At 39.0% G+C, this 21,621-nt stretch overlaps 2 protein-coding genes across 5 annotated transcripts in view; both read left to right on the forward strand.

Moving 5' to 3' along the window:
- Positions 1 to 1,050: 1,050 nt before the first annotated feature.
- On the forward strand, positions 1,051 to 14,412 carry septin5b (septin 5b). Its single transcript, XM_063480230.1, has 12 exons — positions 1,051 to 1,093; positions 1,151 to 1,236; positions 4,028 to 4,118; positions 6,305 to 6,391; positions 6,523 to 6,646; positions 6,967 to 7,101; positions 7,184 to 7,301; positions 9,905 to 10,006; positions 10,257 to 10,353; positions 10,463 to 10,598; positions 11,205 to 11,307; positions 11,497 to 14,412. Exons 1-12 carry the CDS (start codon positions 1,051 to 1,053, stop codon positions 11,557 to 11,559), a joined length of 1,185 nt encoding a protein of 394 aa, XP_063336300.1. The 3' UTR covers positions 11,560 to 14,412.
- Positions 14,413 to 16,861: 2,449 nt separating this feature from the next.
- Positions 16,862 to 21,621, forward strand: part of mctp1b (multiple C2 domains, transmembrane 1b) — a 42,091-nt gene continuing 37,331 nt past the window's right edge. For all 4 annotated transcript variants that reach the window (XM_063477829.1, XM_063477830.1, XM_063477831.1 and 1 more), the window contains exon 1: positions 16,862 to 17,513. In XM_063477829.1, coding sequence (XP_063333899.1) covers positions 17,019 to 17,513 — 495 coding nt within the window. In that variant the 5' untranslated portion in view covers positions 16,862 to 17,018. The remainder of the gene's footprint in view (positions 17,514 to 21,621) is intronic.

The following is a 21,621-nucleotide window of genomic DNA, read 5'->3' on the forward strand; positions in this document are numbered from 1 at the left end:
CTTAAGGTCAAAATGGTAATCCCCAGTCATTTAAATAATATTCAGACACCCCTGGCACAGTAGATGATGAGTGCTAAAAGTGAAATTAAAGAAAGGATAAAGCTAAACATATATTTTCACTACAGTGGTAGTCATTTTTCACTTAACTGAAATTCCCAGTATTTCATTAAAAAAACAACCCTACAATAAATTACTCCACACTTGGATTTTTTTGTTAGCTTTCTCTCCAGCTGGTCAACATTGCAGTGATAGGTTTGACCCTTTGAAAGCCTAAATCCCTGGGCTGGGAGCCACCACATTTAGGAGGCATTGATTTGTATTTTGTTCATACCTGTTCAATATGCACATTCACACTCCTCCAAGCGAAAGATGCAAAGTAACCTGATATCACACTGACTCACCAACAAAGTGACAATCATTCTTTGAAAGCAGCACAGTCTTTCTGAGAGCATAAATGCATTTCATTCCATCATCCCCCTCTCCCTTTTTTTAACTGTCACATGATACCCGAGTTTCGTCCAGTAATCAATTGTTTACTGGAGCTGCATTTTCTGTACTCATTTATCACACTGGCCAAAGTATGTAGCCAGTGTCACATGACTATGAGTCGCGTGTGGGCACAGCAGAGCAGGCTGATCTGTTCACCTGCGCTTGACCCACGAAGGCAGCCTACTCTGGCGGACGTGTCTATTAATAAGCAGGGGCACATCATCTCAAAATGTGGGTCAAGGGGACAAAGGACAGTGGAATGGGGGACAGATGACATAGAACCTGACGTTCTTTGCGCAATAATGGGGTTATGACGCCTCCCCCTGGGGTTTCACGTGAACTGCAATCCATTATTTTTTCCTCTACACAATAAATATGCTGCAAGCCTGCGGGAGAGACAGTAGCACACGACGACACAGGGTTTTTATGTATTTTATGTCTTATGATTTCTTACTTCTGCACATGTCAGAGCTCGTGCTGAAGCCCTCCGCCCACTGAGCTACGGCTCAGACCCTCCTCTCTCATTCACTCCGGACGCATCTTCCACCAGCTGTGTCCAGCATGACTGCCAACAGCAGGTACAAGAGCCGCGCGCCCCAGACAGGTAAGCTTTCTCAGCAAGGCTGCTTAGTGGTGCCTCCATGACGCGCGTCAGCGTTTTAACGTGTGTTTGCTCGGATTCTCTCCTCCTGCCATCCCTGCCTCGTGTCTGATGGAATTTGGCTTCACGTCTCAGATGATGGAGAGGTAAGAGGCACGCAGCAGATAAGTGTGTGTATGTGTGTGTGTGTGTGTGTGTTTATATATACACGACTTACAAAATAAAAGCCCTATTCTGCGTAGCACCTGTACGGGTGAAATGCTGTAGTATTTCCTGACGCTTCTTCCTGTCTTAAAGATCAGTGGCATATGCAGCAATGATGCTGCATATTACAGGTCAGCAGTAACAGAGACCCCACTTCTGCATGGGTGCCTCCAGAATTTTTTCACAGGGTGGGGAAAAATAACATAAACAATATAGGACAGTCTTGCCAGGGAGGGGGACAGTTTGTAACATCTGCACACATCTGTAAGCATGGCTCTGCTGAACAGCTCTGTGAACACTTTTGGTCTTTTATGCTGGTCTGATCATCATCTCATTGAGTCCAGCTTCTCAGTATTTGGGCCTTTTTCTTTCTTTCATTGGCAGGGCTGTCAATGTTTTTAATAAAAATTAAAATGTTTCAGTAATGAGTCAGTCTGTTTAGTCCAGTGACGTCTCCACATCTTGGGCTTTTCCAGGTCTTAAAGATCCCGAGTTAATCCTGAGTGATGTGAAACAGAAGAAAAAAACAAACCCTTGCACTAAGAAATTACTAATTACAGAGGTTTTGCCATTTCTGCTTAGAAAACATCCTGTACAACTGGATTAGCTAATTATTTCAGCTAACTATGGTGGTAGTGAATTGAAAAGTTATTTCAGTTTCTTCCCCTTTAACCCACCTTTGTTCAGAGTGCCCCTTGTATAGATACGTTTTGACAGTATGTGGGTCTAGCTTCTGTGCTCATCCAGAGCTGTGTGACTGAGACGACCATAAAAGGGATATCCAGCCCAATCTTGGAACTTGGAAAAATCATCCTATATTGTTCAAACCTTCTTTTTCTAACACACAGTCAATGAAAAGTAAATTAGCTTAAAGGAGGACGTTATGGAGCATCTGGAGGATGAACTCAGTATGAGATAAAGAACAATTTTTATGACCTAGGAATCAAGTTCATTTTTTAGTGTCCAAGCATGAAAGTATAGAGCTAATTTGAGCGGACTACATCCTTAGTCAGAAGTCAGAAGATGTGTGTTCTTTTGTAACAAGCTGTTCAAAGCTAAAAAATAGTTAACATAGATGATTTGGATGAAAATTTCATAACATAACCAATGAATTCAACTCCAAAAATGTTTCTTATCACTTTATGTTAGTCTCTTTAGCCACTATAAAATGATCAGAAATATGTTACTGTGAAATTTGGTGCAGTTTGGTAAATGACTGCTTTTCAGACATTCAGGGAACATTTTTGTAGCATAACGACCTTATACTCAGCCAAAGAGTTGCAGTGATGACAAGTTTATTTACACTATGCACACGAGCACAGTGATTTTCACAGGCCGACAGTGTCTGGCTTATCATCCTGTCTCTGTTACTGCTTCCTGCTTATGGCTCAGCACCCCTCTCCAGGTCCCAGCATCTACTGTTAGGAGGAAATAGGAGTCGTGAAATCCCACAGTTACTGCCAGGTGTATGTTGATCAGCCTCCCCTAGCCATGCCCCCTGAACTGCCGCTACACCCCTCCCCTGCAGCTGATCAACACCCCGCCACAACACTATTTTCGAAAAAAGATATTCTGACAGCTCTTACATACAGCAGCCGCTCTTCACTCTTTATTTTCAGATTTATATTTCCAAAATCCCACGAGTGGTTAATAATGTATTTTTTTTGCCTTCATCCTGCTTCACTGTTTTCTGCTGTGGTGCCATGTTGGACAGCAGCGCTGAGGCTGAGTCAGAGCAGCCGACACAGACGCAGCAGTCTGCATCTCTGTATTTTATGATCTGTGTGTGGGTGTGACTTACAAACACATTCACAGACAAACTGTCAATATGCAAGCAAAGCAGTAACACGCGCGCACACACACACACACACACACACACACACACACACACACACACACACACACACACACACACACACACACACACACACACACACACAGAAAGAACACTCTCCAACTTCAGAGCCACCTCTGCTCAGTAACACAGCTAATGCACTGTGTATAAGATTTGATATTAAAAGCTTGCAATATCCTCAGATGAAAACATTTGGAGAAAATCTAATTTATGATGGGAGAGCCTGGATTTATATTTGACCTGCTACTGAGTTCGTATCAGAGACATCTGTCTCTTTCAAGCCTCTGTTTGAAGGTTCTTGTTCCTTTCCCCCCCATCTTTCCAGATACGTGTATGCCTCTGCACTCACTGTACACTCTCTCCACCCCCTCCTGTTGTGAAACAACTGCCTGCTATACTGTATTATGCATACTTGGAGATTTTGCACGTATAACAAGACAAGCTACAGTTTGTTCATGTAAATGGGGGATCTTATTCACACACAGATGTCAGTCATGGAGTTCCACAGGGTTCTATGCTGGGGCCATTTCTGTTTTGCTGTATACATGCTTCCCTAAGGAAGTATCAATAAAAGGCATAGCATACATATTTGTTGCTATGCAAATGATACCCAACTTTATCTTTCTATGAAGCTAGATGACATATACTGACTAGTTAAACTATAGGCATATCTTTAAGACATAAAGCATATTGTACTCATTATTACCCTAGAAAGATGTTTAAGCCTTTAAATTAAAGCTGAAAATCTGCACTTCAATCACATCTTTAATGTTTGAGTTGAAATCCACTGTGTTGGTGTACACAGGTGGATCTTTGTCGACCAAAGTTTCTGGGTTAACCACTGCTGCTCTGTTTTCTATCTGTGTGGTTGTTTCCAGGAAAAAGAATATGTTGGTTTTGCCACACTGCCCAACCAGTTGCACAGGAAGTCAGTGAAAAAAGGCTTTGACTTCACACTCTTGGTGGCAGGTATGAGGTTTAAAAGGACACAACTTTGTCATGCACCAAAAGTGTCAAACCAAGACAGGATGTCATTATATCAAACTTTCACATTACACTTTCTGCACAGCCTGTTTAAATATGAATTGCCATCTAACAAGCTACATATTATAGGCAAAAGGTTAACAGTAGTTTGTCACATTTTATTTAAAGAATTTTGACTAGTTAGTATATATGTGGGTATTTCAGAATATGTCCATCAACATATCAGGGCCAGAACTCACAGCCATCAAAGTTCATGTGAGGTATCATGCACATTGTTGTGGGAGCTTGGTGTTGTAACAGCTTGTTTTTTATTGCTAGCAATAAGTCAGACTCATTCCCAGTGGTACTGGACTCCACCAAGACTGTCTTCTGTCACCAGTTCTGTTCATCATGCAGCCAAGAGGTAGAGGATGTTGGGTTTTGTGGTCTTAATATATCATCTCGACTTATTGGAGATGATGTAGTTCTGTTGGCTTCATTGAACCATGACCTCAACTTGCACTTGAGAGACTTGCAGCTGAGTGTGAACCGCTGGAATGAGAAGTAGCACCTCCAAGCGTAAGGCCATCGTTCTAAACTGGAAAAAGGTGGAAAGCTCCCTCTCGGTTGGGGATGAGTTGCTGTTCCAAGGGGAGGATTTTCTCAGGGTCTTGTTCATGAGTGAGGTAATGTGGATTGAAGACTGACAGATGGATTGGTGTATCTTCTGCAGTCTGTTGTGGTGATCAATCTACATTTTTACCCTAACTCATGGCCACAAGCTGAGGGTGGTGAAGAGTAGAAAGAATGAGATTATGACTACAAGCAGTAGAAAACATCAAAAAGTATATTTGCTCAGCATTAGACAGAGAAGCTGCTACTCCTCCACATTGAAAGGAAATAGGCAAAGTGCTTCAGGCATCTAATGAGAATGCCTCCTGGGCGCCTTATAGACTAGGTGTTGATGGATGGATTGATGAACAGATTCATGGATATCTGACCCACAGTCCTGTTATTATAAAGACAGAGGGAAATTGATATTGCCTTTTAAGGAATAGCTTTGGAGATTACCTGATCAGTTGAGAAATCAATGCTCAATGTGTGTATCGCACAGACTGCAAATAAAAGATGGCTATTGCATTTTTGGGAACCAGAAATGGCCTTATTTGGATAACAGGCTCTTAAGTGCTAGGTTATCAGCTAATGCTAGCAAACTTCAATAGCCAGCTGCATCCATAAACTATATGGCTGCAACCCCCTGATGATACCTGATATTTACTGGCAAGTAACTGAGTAATAAAACAGAAAAGTTAATAAATACAAATCTGAGACAAAGGCTGAGAGATTGCACTTCAATTATATGCTTGATATGATCGTGTGATTTAACTATCACTTTGGCAATGTTAGACAGACACCAAAAAATTGGATGGAAATCGAGAACCGGCTCTTGTAGAGAACCAGTACCCAGTAGTTCAATTTCTTGGAATTGCTGGTCTGCTTGCGTATCGAGCCCGCTTATTGATTCTACTTGTACATGCACTTCAATCAACTGAGTTCAGTTTTGTGCTGAAGGAGGGAAATAGTGGTGCAGGCTGAGGAAAAGCTGAGGGAATGCTGACCCCAGCCCAGCAACCAGACTGTGAACTTCAAAAGGTAACAACAAACTGATGAGCAGTCAGGCTGCATCCTCTGTTTCTACCTGTTTATGTTTCTAAGGTGGAATCACCGTAGTGATCACTTTAAAGTGTCTTTCTGCTGGTTTTTATATTTGCTTTGTGCTACTGACTTTGTTCATACCTACATTCTAAAAGAAAGATCATGCGTGTGTCCTCATTAGGCTAGGGATTTGTTTTGGTGTGTGAGACTATTCTCCTTTAGATGAGCTGCAAAAAGAGTTGCCGTAAACATGTCAAATCGCAGATTCAAGCACCAGAAATTTCAGTCTTCACAACAATTGGCCCAGATAATTTTTATCCGAGCCTCACTAATTAATAACACAAGTTTGAGATAACATCTGATCTAACATGAAGCAAAAATTAACAAATACATGTAATGACACCAAACCTGTGTGGGCACTGCAATAAGGAAAATATGTCTTCCTCTTACTCCCTTGCTTTAACTGACAATAAAATTAGTTTCTATGTGACAGTGAGCATGTTACACTGATGTACTGATCAATATGTATCCTACAGGTGAGTCTGGCCTAGGTAAATCCACTCTGGTGAACAGCCTCTTCCTCACTGATCTTCATAAAGACAGAAAGCTGCTCAACGCTGAAGGTGAGTGACTAATCTATCAGATGTCTTCACACCATTCTTCTTGTTTCTTTCATCAGTTATACAGTGACTACAGAGTTATTGTATAACTCTCTGGTTTAATATCCATATCTGTTTGTTGTTCTGCCCTGAAGAGCGCATCAGTCAGACAGTGGAAATCACAAAGCACACTGTGGACATTGAGGAAAAGGGGGTGAAGTTGAAACTTACAATTGTGGACACCCCAGGATTTGGAGATGCTGTCAACAACACGGCGTGGTAAGGGTTGAGTTTGTACCGAACAAGATCAGCATGGTGATAAACATCAAATGGAAGAAGCCCTCTTATTTTTCTAAGTAAAGTGGACTTTACTTATCACCTCCTGATTAAATCCACGTAGACTCTCCTTTCATAAGATCAGATTGTCTGCTTTGGACCATGTTTGAGTGAATGAACTGAATAAGCTAGCTCGGACAGACACAAATTTGCTATTACTGTAAGCTAAGCAAACCACCTTCGAGATCAAAATGAGTCGTTAGAAAAGTAGATCAGTTTTTTAGCAAAACATGTAAATATGCAAATATGCCGTTATTTTCTAGCTGGAGGCCCATTACAGATTATATCGACCAGCAGTTTGAACAGTACTTCAGAGATGAGAGTGGACTCAACAGGAAGAACATCCAGGACAACAGAGTGCACTGCTGCCTCTACTTCATACCCCCATTCGGACATGGGTAATATATATATATTTTCTTATACACACATATGCACGCATGTATCGTACACAGATTCAGGGAAGTTCGTATCTTCCTGCAGGCTTCATCCTGTTGATATAGAGTTCATGAAGGCCCTGCAGGATAAAGTTAATGTGGTTCCTCTCATCGCTAAAGCTGACTGCCTCACTCCCTTTGAGATAAAGAAACTCAAAGAAAGGGTAAGATCATAAAGACACATGATTTCACTGCAATTATGACAGCTTTATATGTGGAAAATAAAAAGTGAATTTATGCTGAAGTATTTTCACTGTAAAATAAATGAAAAGTCCCAAATTAATGTGAATGCTGTTTAAAAATTCACATTACTGAGATCCTTAACTAGCACTTAACTACTTCTGCATACTTTATGTTACAGACAAATTAATGGAGAAATCTTTAAATCCTCTTTAAATTCACTCTAACTTGAAACTAGTTCAGCACACTTTGAGCTAGAGAAAAACTTCAAACTTTAAACGAGTATTAAGGTATTCCTCATTTTTGTTGTATCTTTTACAGTTTTCAAACAGTTACAGTTTTATGTAGAGTTTAGTTTTTCATGGCATTTTCCCCACCACTGCATGATGTCATTACCTACTGTAAAAGAAAATTGAAAACATGATTTACAACCTGAATAGGTAATAAAGCAATAGACCTTTCAGCCCAATTCTACTTTTTCTGAATAATCCATCATATAAAATGTAATCAAATGAAAAAGTCTCTTTTTAAAACTTGTTTTATTAGTTTTAATCCTTTAACCTTATGCACATATAATTAAATTATATGCAACAGTCTTTGACTTGAAGAAATTTGTTTAACATTTAAACATATTTTCTGCATATTCCAGCACATAAAATAAAATAATGTTTTGTGTTTTACTTGCATCTTTCAAATAGATGCAAGTAAAACACAATAGAAAATAAATAAAATCAAAGACTCTGCGGCACTGAGTCCTGTCGCTCTTAAATCTATTTTCACCTGTTTAGCAGGAGTGGAGCCGGTGGAGGTTTGCCCAGTGCTGCAGCGGTCATGTCAGTGGGAGTATCCGGGGGTCTCTCTGTGAATTTCACATTCCCATGGCAGCCTGCTCACTACTTGCTCGGAAGTTTAGGGGTTTTTTCACTGTAAAAAGAAGTTTTCTTCCCACGCAGTGAACAGCGGACACTAATGTTTTTGTCACTTTTTACGGAGCTAAACTCAAAGTAATGTCATCACTTAAGCTTTAAATGCTGCACGGTCGTACTCTCTCCTGCACTCTATATATTATCCATTGTTGATCTACACACATCTGTTACCACGAATGTCGCTTATGTCATTATCATGAGACACTCTCACTAACAAAATCACGGTTTAGTAACGCAGTGACACAGCGTGCTTATGGGAAAGTAACAGTAATCTAATTACTTTTTTTGTAATAGTAATCCCTTTCACATCCATAAATAAACTTTACAAACATGAAAACTGAGTTAATGGAATTTTTTCCTCCACTGCATGATGACATCACCTGCTCTAAGAGGGTGGAGAATGATCTAAAAAAATGTCTTTCTCTTTCTTTTACACAAATTTAAGCAAATTAAGATTATGTCTGTGAAGGTTCTCAGTCATCCAGGTCATTGTAGTCTTCCTTAGACTACAAATTAAGATTAGTTTGTGTATTTTTTGTTTTGTTTTGTTTAGCACATTTTCAGGTTTTGGTACTCTTGTTTTTTACACTTAAGCTGGCTGATATTTTGGTAATCTTATGCAATTAAGCTTATTCTGCAAGTTGAGCTTTGAATATTTCAAATATTTTTAAACCTTTCATCAAAATCTTCACATTTTCAGCATTCACATTGCATTTTCACTAGGAGATGCTTTTGCTAGTATTATGGCACTGTAATTTTAATGGAGACCAAATATCAACCAAAAACTCAAGAAAAACACACATAAATGTTAAATAAACAGACGTAAAGTACACATTAAATACATAACAAAAAGGAAGTGACATGAATGAGCTCTGTGTTAACCTCATGACCTCCTCTTTGACACATTTTGTGTTTTTCTCATCTGTTCTGACTATTCTGAGTGTCACTCAACCAATGCAACCCTCTTACCCACATTATCAAAAGAATACAAATTTATTTGAACATTTACTTCCTTTATTTATGTGACAGTCCACAGCTAGCATCTTTTTGAAACAATACACAATTTTTTACCCTAGTGCTAGCATTGGATTATAACATTGTAAGCATAGGAATTAAACAAATATTAAAATGTTAAAAACATATAAAGTACTATTAAACAACATTTCTGTGGCCCTGAATACAAAATTACTCAAAGAAAGAGTATTCGATATGAAGATATATATAATCTACATAACAAAATAATCAACAATTTCCTAAACAAAATTTTTCAAATTTACTTTTTTATTGGTATTGGGTGCTCCAAGCATAGCACACAACAGCTACATTGTCTCATAAAAGTGTACCTTTGATGTCTAAGCTGAAAAAATCCTTGTTTTTGATGATTTATTATTTGTTTTTTTCTAATACATAACAAAAAATTATAAAATAAAGGATCCATTTTTGTCTCATTTTTGAAGCCTAAATTGTGGTCCAGTTCTGTGATGACATGCAAATCTTTTGAAGCTCTTTTTAGCACAGGATGATTCATACATCTCTCTAAAGCCTTCATATACAGTACAGAAGGGCACTGACTTCCTGCTAAATTTTCTCATTCTGTGGGCGTATGTATGTGTGTGGTTCTGCTGCTATCCATCACATCTCGTATGTGTTTTTTCTTCCAGGTGAGGGAAGAGATCGATAAATATGGGATAAAGATCTATCAGTTCCCTCACTGTGACTCAGATGAGGATGAAGAGTTCAAGCAGCAAGATAAAGAGCTGAAGGTGAGCAGGATTCACATTGAATATGTCCAAAACAGTGTCTTTAATTTCCTTCCTTATGGTTTTCTATTTTCAGATGATAGCTGTAATTAACCCCTGCTTCAATACAATCTTACTTCTAGCTGAATGAAAACATGAAATTGAAAACATTTATTTGGAATGAAGTACCGCTAAATAAAACAGTAGTATTTGTACTTTTACTCTGACATTAGGAATTTGAATCTTTCCTCTGTGGCTGCTGCTTGTGATGCAGGAGAGCACTCCGTTTGCTGTGATTGGTAGCAACACTGTGGTAGAAGCTCGAGGTCATAGAGTGAGAGGGAGAGTCTACCCCTGGGGCATTGTGGAGGGTAAGCAGCTCTAAACCGGAGGTTGTAGCTGTGCGGCTGTCTTTCCCAATTCTGATTGGCCAACAGTCTGCCTGGATTCACCCTCACATTCATCCTGTCTTGCATGCAGTGGAGAACCCGTCTCACTGTGACTTTGTGAAGCTGAGAACCATGCTGATAAGAACCCACATGCACGACCTGAAGGACATCACCAGTGACTGTCACTATGAGAACTACAGGGCACAGTGCATCCAGAACATGACGAGGTGTGAACGTGACAAAACCTACACATGGTCACAAAAAATGGTTAATTATGAGTAAAACTGAGATATAGAGAACAAAACCAGGGCGATTAGTAGAACTTTGACGTGTTCAAAAAGTATGTGACAAAAAGTTAATTTCATTACATTACACTTCTTAAGACCATGATTTTCTTGTAATTTTTTTAAGTTTTCTTAAGCAGTCAGTATATATGTATATTCCAAATGTGAGTATACATTTTTACTTAATAACATAACATTTATTTTTAATCTCATAATTTTGTGTCATTAGTTGCATAGCCAAATTATGTGACTTTATTACTAGGTCAAAAGTTTGACTTGTTATCTCATCAATTTTACTTTGTAGCCTTGGTTTCTGTTTGAATTTAAATTTACCATCATAATAATTCAAATGAAGTTATTATCAGCTAACAATCCTGTTAGTAAAGGCTTTAACACTTTGTGCTTCCATTGTAGACAGAAGAACGAGTTAGCTCATTTTCCTGTCTTGCTAACAAAAAAATCCAGTGTTACTGTGATGGATGACTGCGAAACAAATGGAAGCCGGCAGCCTGTTGTTCTCATCCCTCATGTTTATGTGTCCTGTTACAGTAAGATGAATGCAGATAAGCGTGTGGAGAGCCCCAACCCGATTCTGCCACTGTCTACACCAGATATTGAGACTGAGAAGCTTATCAAGACGAAAGATGAAGAAGTGAGTGTCAAAAACACGACTCTGTGACTCTGTGATATACCTCAGATGCTGAATAATACATTACAGTAGGTGTTATATAACCAAGACACTGATGTGAATTGATGACCCATATGTGTTATTATGTAAGCTGTCTTTCATGCTCCTCTTGCTCCCCTGTCTCTGTCTTGTGTTTATCTGGTGTGTCTGTAGCTGAGGAGGATGCAGCAGATGCTCCAGAAGATGCAGCAGCAGATGCATGAACAGGAACTGTGACTCTCCTCTCCCACAGCATCTCTGTCCCTTTATATCTTTATTTAGATGGCAGTGATCCCTCACCGATGCCATGTTTTTAGGGGTTGAGATGAAAAATTCTTCAGTGTCAGTATTTCACCCAATTCTTTAAACTCTGGTCACAGAGAATACATTAGATGAATGACAGCATGATGTTTTTGCCGCTTGATAAAGTACAGTCATTAGCCAAGTGAGTCTTGTTAGACAATAGGGAGTAGCTTGCACTTTGTTATCTTTAGATCACAGGCTTAGGGATGGTTAGTTTTACTTGAAATGCTCCATGTATGCTCTCAATGAATTAAGTAGTTTATTCACTGATTCTTTTTACTGTACTTGTGGACTGACAAACAGCTGGGACAGCTGCTGGTAATATAATACCAATACTAATAATACTAATTCTGAATGTGGGGTTTTCCTACAATGGTCAGATTATACAGTGAGTGGAACTGAAATGCTGACTGGAGAAACACACTGCTCTTTGAGGTTTAATATCTGCTTAATCAGGCTTAATATAATCAGTGTCCTGATCAGGACTCAGGATCAGGAGTAGTCTAATAACTTATTTCCCATAATACTGAAATTATAATATAAAGTACTTTGTATTTAAGTGGACATGCTGATGTTTTTAAATGGGTTTCTATTAAACCCAGAGATGGTTGGGTGGGGTATTACACATCAAGACTCTTCTGCATTGGCTGAACTTTTCTAACCTGGTGGTGCATCCATCTTTTATATAATGTACAGTTAATAAGCACATTACAGTCTCCTACACATCTGTCTGCAGTTGTCTTGCATTGTGAATAATCTAGGCATTTATGACTAGGAAGAGTAACGTGCAACCTAAAAAGACATCAATCCTAAAAAGTCAAAGGGGACCTATTTTGTTTCAGTGCTGTTATAGTGTTCGATGTTCACACAATTGAATTTATTTATTTAAACATGGCCAGAGGTTCACATGAGCTCTGGTTTTGGCTCTGTATGATGTCAGTGAGAGTGGGTATTCATAATGTGGTCATCTGGCGCACACAGACGTGAGTACAGAACCACCTCCTACCTGGCCTAGCTGTTTGTAGAAAAATAAAAGTAAAGCTGGAAATTAGCAGAATAGGCTCTCTTTAAGGGTTGCCTGGTAAACAAGATAATGCCAAAATGCTTTTTAAATCCATGTATTTAAAGGGGGCATAATATGCAAAATTCAACTTTTTATGTTTTTATTTTTTTTTAAAGAATATTTGGTATTTCTACAAACCCACACAAAGAAAAATAAAACCATCTCCAATTTATTTTGTCTTTCATGACATTCACAGTGAATGATCAGCGTTGGTCTGCAGCATCAAAACAGGTGAAGCAGTTCCACTGTTTGGCAAAAAGATATACCTGAATGAGCCAACAGAGTCTGCCAGTATTTCCTACTTACAGCTGTCTGCACTAGCAGAGCATGCTGTTCATGCAGTCCTCGTAGCTTGTTGTATGTTACAAATGTTACAATTAGTTTCGATCATATACCAAGTGGCCACTACTATAGAGGGATAGTCATAAATTGACTTTAAGACCAACTTGGATCCAGTAAGACATAATCACTTGTGGGTTACCAGGTGTATTTCATGTTGCCTTTTTGCATTTCAGTGCAAGATAGTTTCTGTATTATATACAACAGGACTGTTGCAATATCAGATTTCTATTTCATGATTGCTGTGGTAACAAAAAGGTTGCAATATCTATCATAATAATAACAGTAATAATAATAATAGGTAATAATAATTACAGCAATAATACTATCAGTCAGATTCATCTGGAACTTTGTTTTATGTATGCATTTAAAGTCCAAATAAATATACATTGAGCTGATGAGACTTTCACTGAAACTGTACAAAAACAATAAAAAGCCATCATATCAGAGCTCTATACTCTTTTTGCAACATGTTCATCAGAGATTTTACATTATAAGCAAGATATATGGAACCAAAGTTTGGAATACTGAAATCTCCACACAAGATTAAAAATCAGCTTGTATATATTACCATAAATCATTAACAGGTAACTCTAATTTATGACGGATGAACACTGTTTCAGTGTGTTTGGCTGTGTAAAAAGATGAAAACAATATGGGAAAAAGGTCAGAGAAATCCCAACAGAATCAACGCTTTGTTTCTCACCAACAGAATATAGTTATAATAAAAACATATATGTTGGTAAACATCAGTCTTTTCAATCCAAAAAGCTATTGTCATTATTTAAAAAAAATCACAGATCAAATGTTACATGCAGGTGATGGCGAACCTTCCAGTACGAGGAATAATATAAACATTAAAGGAAGAAGGCTCAGTCAGAGTACTTCTTTAAACCAAGCATCTTTGGCTATAAGTCCTCAACTGAGGATTTAGTTTTATGCAAATTATTTTGGATTTAGAGGAACGTTGTGTTGTTTGGCTTTTTGTGTCTGTTGTTCATTAGTTACTTTTTCTGTTTATATGGATCTTTTGCACAACTATTTACTACAACTATGATATTGTCATATGTGCAACAATGACACAGTATTTTATTTTTAATTTCATGATTAAATGGCGACATCCTTACTGTGTAAGAAACATTGATGCTTACCATATTACGGATGTTATTTTATGGACTGTCATGTCAGAGGTTTTGAAAATGCTTTCGAGAATATTTCCTGAATTAAAATTGTTCTACATCCCATATTTGTAACATACTAGCTTTATTATGTGGTCATGATACAGTTTTCTTTATAACATAGCCCTTTTCAGGAACAGCGTAGTGATTTGCAGTATAACAAGGCCATAATAGGTACAAATAAAACAATTCTTTTGTGTAAAATTATTTTGTGTCCATCTTCTTATTTTACCATGTGTCTGTTATTGCAGACACATGAACTAACCGGCATGCGGTCTGTTTATGTTTGTGTTGCTCTTTCTCCATACTTTAAACTTTTTCAGCTCAGGCAACATCTGCACCCCCGTCTATGGTTTACTGCTTTGTCACATGGTGCGAGCAGAATCATTGGTGATTCAGCTCAACGTGACAAAGACCAATTAATTTATTGTGGACATTTGGAGGACCAGGAAACCTGTGACCCTGTTTCAATCCAGGTGGTCGATGTGGACATTGTGGAGGACTAAAACTACCTCGGAGTACACACTGATAATAACCTGGACTGAATTAAAAAAAAAAACCTGGACACTGCAGGAAGGGCCAGAGTACTCTCTATTTTGTGAAGCAGCTGAGGTCTTTTAACATCTGTCAGACAATGTTCAGGATTTTCTATAAGTCTGTTGTGGCCAGTGCCATCCTGCATGCTGTTGCATGCTGGGGAAGTTGAGGGTCGCAGATGCCAACAGATTCAATAAACTGATGTGCAAGGCCAGTAATGTTATGGGGACGGAGCTGGACTTCCTTAAGGTGGTATCGGGGAGGTGAACGCTGTCCAAGATAAGGACAATGCTGGACAATACCTCCCAACCAATTCATGATGTGCTGGCCAGTCACAGGAGCATGCTCAGTGAGAGACTAAGATTCGTGCACCACTGGTCGACATAGGAATCATTCCTGCCGTGGATAACTCTGTACACCTCCTCCATTTAATGCACAGTAAACACTGCAGTAGTTACATACCCTACAGTTGAAACATCCTTTACAGAGAAAATAAAGTACAGTAAGATAAGAAAGGGCACCTCAATGTCAACCAGATATATTTAATTTGTGTAATAAACTGGGATATTTATAATCAGAGCTATTGGTATCTATTAGAACCACTTTGTTATATTTTGTAATTTTTTAATATATTTTAATATTGAATTTATTTTAGTTACGTTCTGTAGTTGCTGTCTTGGAGCAACTGTGACCAAATAATTTCCTCAGAGATAAAGTATTCTGCCTCCAAAGTGTGACATGGACACGCATGCAGAAGTAGCAGTACCAGCAGAGGGAAATCTTTTATTTCTCCTTACTTAGTCATTTCTGTTGTTATTAAGGAACCTGCACTTCATACCTACTTCATACCTACTTTGCTCAATAGCAACTTCTTGCCCTTAAAACATCTCCCCCTGTGGGTACTGCAACTTCAAGCTTTGGAGAGGCAAAGCGTGAAATGGACACAGTGGACTGGCGTGTTTATTACACTCTTTGCCATGATACTGGGTTGTCCCCTCACCCCCAACCTATTTTGACAAATTGCTGCCCCTCCCTGAGCCTGGTTCTGCCAGAGGTTTCTTCCAGTTAAAATGGAGTTTTCCTTTCCCACTGTTGCCAAAGTGCTTGTCTGAGGGTCATTTGGTTGTTGGGGTTTCTCTGTATTATTGTAGGGTCTTCTCCTTACAGTATTAAGTGGCTTTAGGTAACTGTTGTTGTGATTTGGTGATATATAAAATGAAGTGAATTGAACTGAAATTGAAATTCATCAAACAAATTTAGATCCTGAAGATGTTTCTTTGCCATTTAAACTTTCATAACGACATGTATCACACTAAAGTCAGGGTTCATGGATGCTTTTTCATAATTTGTTGCTTCATTGACAACCTTCTTTGGGAACAAGATGAATGTCCCTTTTATCCAGCTGCTTTAACGCTTGTGTCTGGTGCTCATCCTGAGGACACCCACTGAGTAATACCCTGTCCATTTGGATTCAGGCTTAAGTTAGTCACTGATGTCGTCATCTCATCCAAAAAGAGTAATAGGCGTCGTGAACAAGACTGGTTATTATTTATACTATTACACTGACCCACTCTTTCTAAAGTCCCGTAAAATGAATTTTAATGATTTGGTTTCGTTTAAAATAATGCAAATAACGTTCACAGAAAAAATGTAAGTTACTCCCAGACTGTGTAAAGGTTTTTTTCAGTGCAGGAGAGTAAATAATGTAATTTCACTGTATAAAAAGCAAAGAGACTAAATAAAGATATATTTCTGCTGGGGTTAAATTGTATGTTGATGTTCATATGAGCATAAAAATGTATAATTCATTTTTGGTCTTCAAAAGAATGTTTTGCAAATATATTTTTGAGGGTTACATGTGAGAATATTGTAGCTCATCTCTTTGTTGATATTATTTCATTTTCTACTTGGGTAGCTTTATCCAACCAAACTGAGGTCTAAGCATTTATTTTTCATATACAGTTATATACTTTGTCAAGGAAAGACTGGTGTACAGATAAACTTTCTGTACCACAAAGTATCTAAAGTTTAATGGTAAACTGATCTTATTGGTAGACTGTTTGATGGTGCAGGGTAAGGGGCGCTACGTCATTAGTTTCAGGTCTTCAGATGAGCTACGTACAGCCCTGTTGGCTGGAGTAAGTATTTCCGTGCATGTCGGTACAGGTTTCGGCGTCTTTGCAGCCGTCTGATGCGGCGAAATAGGACAAACGGGGTAGTTCAGTGGTCCTGTCCACTGATGTGACAGCCTGCCGGAGCTCCGAGTAGAGGCGGGAATGGAGCGGAGCGAGGCTGACGAGAATGAAAGCAGTTCATCCCAACAAAACACGATGTGGAAACAGCTTCAAGCCAAAGCCAAGCCGCTGCTCAGCCCCAAGCTGGGCGCCAGAGAGCGAGAAGACAAGAAGGAGCGAGGCATGTGGATGTTCAAGAAGATGAAGCGGAAGGAAAATGTCGTCCTGGACCGGGTGATCTCCTCTTCACAGCCCGACCTGCTCTTCTCCTCTCCGGCTGATGTGGACATTAAGGAGGCACAGCTCTGCGGCAAAGCAGTCGGCCGGGACAAGCTGCAGTTTTCGATCAAGCACAAGTCCACCAGCCCAAACAAACCCACGGTGTCTCAGCTGGTGCAGTCCCACCACAAGAGCTCCTCTCTGGGGTCTGCGTGCCTGGAGAGGCTGGCCGAGCCTCCGGGCGGCGATGGCGGGGGCGACGCAGCAACAGCTGCCGCAGCGGAGGAGACACATCTGGAGAGCAGTGAGGATCAGCTGGTGAGCTCCTGCCTCGATGATTTGGGGTTTTAAATGAATATATGTCTGAGAGTTCCAGTTTAGTAATCATTAGATTAACCCTCATTAATACTGACAGGTTAACGATCACAAGCTTTGAGTGTGTGAGCGGAAACAAGCAAGTACATGACAAGATTTGTAACGCGATAAGTGTCAAATGGCATATGCGTCAAAATCTGATAGGTTAACAGATGATGACAAAATAAAAACAGTTCCGTGATCTACATTTTACATCACATTACTGTGTTTTAAGTAGTTAAGAGTAGTCATTGTATAAAGTATTTAATTATTGTATAGTAATCTTATCAGAGAGAGCCCTAACCATCAGAGTACGAAGAAGCACTAAGCAATCACAGGGTACAAGAACTCCCCTTTAACAGGAAGAGATCTCAGGAGATTTGGTTGAGGGAAAAGACAGGAACAAAGATGAGTGTAGCAATACCATAAACAACAAACACGACATAACACAAACTGGATAGGAAAGAAGATAAAAGTTTATTAAAACATTATATGTAACTGAGCTAAGTTATAAGTTCTGGCCTTTAAATTGCATCTTTACTAATAACTTCTGTCTTGCATGAAATCCTTTTACTTAAACTAAAAGCAGAGTATCACTCTTTGTACTAACACAATGATTGTCAGGAACATAACACACTGCAGTCATGGGTTCACAGCTTCACTGACTGACATTGGAGATGTATAAAATGCAGCATGGGCTACTGATGCGTAAATAACTTAACTTTCACAAAAAACGACTCATGATGCAACATTTAGTTAGGATATTTAGTTGGACCTGTAAATACACATGATAGCTTAATTAAATAGTGCTTACTTTGTCCACAGACAGTTAAATAGAATAGAATTAGCTTATATTAGTCTCCCCTTGTGGAAGTTAGCATTATTCGTCTTCTGTTGTGCATTTTTGTTGTGCAGATTTAAAAAATAAAATTATTTACATTGTAATAAATAAGTTAAAATATTTGAAAATAATATTAAATAATAGCCATAACCCATAAACTGTGATAATACTCCCAATAAGTGGCTCTGTTTTCATGTAAACAATGTAGGCTTCTTGTATTTTGAAGGCCTATGAGAGAAATAGATTTCTAGGTCATTTGACAAATACCCACCCATCAGCACGCCATAAGTGAGTGGCATCACTTTCGACTGAATTTACAAAAGCAATATCACATCTCTCATTTAGATCTCTCTCAAATCCTTGCTGGGATCCAGACAACTTTGGCTTCTCTGGGAAAATGATCCCTGTCTTCCCTCCTCTATGAGCTCTATAAACACACGGAAATGATGTTGAGTTTCATTTTGGTCCCTAATAAAGTGAAAAATATAAATAAAGCAGAATATCTTCAGGACTGGCCTGCTTCTCATATTTCTGTCACCTTTTTGCTTCTCGTACCTGATTTCAAAACACCAAGATGGCAAATCAGTCAGCTAATTGGAGATAAAGTATCTGAAATTCAGGAGCGGGGCCACGCCTCCAAACACGTTCCTTCCGGTTCTCATCTATATATGTTCCCCCAGTTCTACAAGCTGTTTGTTCTCGTTTACGTGCCCCACCCTCCCTCGCTCCCCTTTTTACTTCTTTAACTTCTTCACTTCTCTACCAGGCCAGGGCCCAGTCGCCTTTGAGGCCTTCCCCAAACCGCAGCTCAATTCATGTCCAAGCCATTCACCTTTATCTACTAAAACGCTAGCAAACCTCAAATGAGGACGTGGGCCTAGCGGGTGAAATGCTTTAAAATGGGACGTCACTGTGGTCACACTTTTAAACGAACTGACACTATCACACTATCATCTGTTAAGAACGCTGCTGTTATTTTTGAGAAAACATTTCATTTTGAATTTCACATTTCAAAGCTCACCCAGTTTGTTTCTTTCATGTCAGAAGTATTGCAAAACTCAAACCTTTATTGACTCGAAAGAAGTCCACAATAATTTAATAACTTTTAATTCATTCATTCATTCTAGTTTCTGTCTATAATTGTTCTGGTAATATGTGTCTGCTGTAATGAATATAAGGGCATGTGTTTGACTGTGTTTTTTTGTTTGAATGTGTGATTCAACAGTGAAGCACTTTGTAACTGTGTATTTTTAAAAAGTGCTATACAAATAATATTATTGCTATTGTTGTATGTGATGACTTGGGAGTGAGAATGGATTGGCTAGACTGAGAGAGGTGCGCCTGGCGGCCTGGTAGCTAGTGAATAGTAACGTGTTTAAGTGGACTAAATCAGTAACTCAATGAACCCCAATGACCACATTTGTGTGTCCTCCAAAGTCACACACAAATCATTTTAACATTTGTAAATCTTAGTTTACCATTTGGATCATATCACACATATCACCCTGCCTACTGCGGTCTGCATGGTTCCTTGTGCAAGATAGGTTCCAAAGTCTCATTTACTTATCCATGTATCTGAAATTAATATAGTCATTGCAGATAAGAAAAGATTATTGGTAAATCAGATGCTAATGGTTTTCCTTCCCTTTATATATACACTGTTCCACGGACAGATGCTCATTGGTCAAAGGTCAGTGTATGCTCAGGTTTCAGACTGTATTTTTTCTAATCCTAGTGGATGAATATCACACACACAAGCTCTACCACCTTCTATTTGCAAGGGGGAGAAATTTGGCTCACAAGAAAGGTGTTCTTAAAGGGCAAGGAGCTAAAACAGAAGGGTTCCTTACTAGGAACAAATCTCCATTACTACAATGCAAGAATTTAAAAAAATCGTTAGATTTTGTGGAGCTGTGTGGGTGTATGTGTGTGTGGTGCTGCTCTCTCGAGGATCCTGCTGCCACTCATTGTCTCCACCTGGGGTCACTCAACAAAAAACCCTCAGACATTATAAAGGCGAGATGAGGTCCACGTGTGAGGGTTGTTGCTGGGTGTCTGTCCTGCTCTGTTCACACAGGCCAACGGTGCGTTTTGGAGTTTTGTTTTTGGGAGCATTGTGGATTCCTTTTGTGGATACAAGTGAATAGTGTGATCCTGTGGGCAACAGAAGTGCCACTTACTGAGTTTGAGCTGTTTGAGCAACAACACTTGCATTAAGGTGCTTTATATTGTAAGGTACAAAGAGCAGCCAACTAAGGGAAACCAATCCCCTCAGTAAATGTACCAGCTTTTCTGAACAAGACTAGCTTATGTTGACTCTCCTGTGTGTGCAAGTCAACTGAAGCATGAGAGTGCAAGAGTCAAACCGGACTGGCTCTCTATCAGCTAATGTGATACTCATTCTTATCACACTGTTAGCAGAGGGACTTCAGGGTATTTGTTCAGTTGCTACTGTGCTACGATATATGTATCATTTATATCTGTCCTGGCTCAAGCTAAAAAAAGACCATAATGTCACTTTAGATTAAGGTTGGTCGATTTGATTAAAGGGTGAATACTGCAGGATATCTCTCTCACTGAGGAATTGTTTCTAGTTGAAAACTTTTCATTAATAACAAGTATGATTAGCATTGAATCATACTTGTTATTAATCTCTGGCTCTCTTCCACAGCATGTTTTTTTTCCTGTCTTCCTTCTCTCACTCCAGCTGGTTGTGGCAGATGGCCGCTCCTCCGAGAGCCTGGTTCTGTCGGAGGTTTCTTCCTGTTAAAAGGGAGTTTTTCCTTCCTACTGTTGCCAAAGTGCTTACTCATAGGGGGTCATATGATTGTTGGGTTTCTCTCTGTATGTTTTATTGTAGGGTCTACCTTACAATATAAAGCATCTTAAGGCGACTGTTGTTGTGATTTCGCGCTGTACAAATAAAATTGAATTGAATTAAATAAGACATAACAGCATCTGTTAGCAGAGTTCATAAATGTAGGATATATTTAACCTATTGCGGCTGTGTGTTTGCAGGCTACAGACTGGTATTTTGTCAGTATTCAGTTCAAAGTATTAAACATGCATGTTTTTACATAAGCATGTCTCCACCATGATTTCAGGGTAAATGCTGGTGCTTTCACTAAAGTTTTAAGGCTTAATTTTTGGCCTTGTCTTTCCAAATCCAGCACTATTGGAATTGACATTCAATATTATTACCAGCCTATTTGTGTAGTTTGATTTATCTCT

This window comes from Pelmatolapia mariae, linkage group LG7 (genome assembly GCF_036321145.2).
Source record: "Pelmatolapia mariae isolate MD_Pm_ZW linkage group LG7, Pm_UMD_F_2, whole genome shotgun sequence".
Lineage (NCBI taxonomy): Eukaryota > Metazoa > Chordata > Actinopteri > Cichliformes > Cichlidae > Pelmatolapia > Pelmatolapia mariae.

What these genes read in the sequence shown, in the direction of transcription:
- septin5b (XM_063480230.1), top strand. Translation starts at nt 1,051, where the DNA reads ATGACTGCCAACAGCAGGTACAAGAGCCGCGCGCCCCAGACAG. An exon ending in GCTGTCAACAACACGGCGTG is followed by an intron (nt 6,647 to 6,966) that starts GTAAGGGTTGAG and finishes GTTATTTTCTAG; the next exon opens with CTGGAGGCCCATTACAGATT. An exon ending in TAAAGAAACTCAAAGAAAGG is followed by an intron (nt 7,302 to 9,904) that starts GTAAGATCATAA and finishes TTTTTCTTCCAG; the next exon opens with GTGAGGGAAGAGATCGATAA.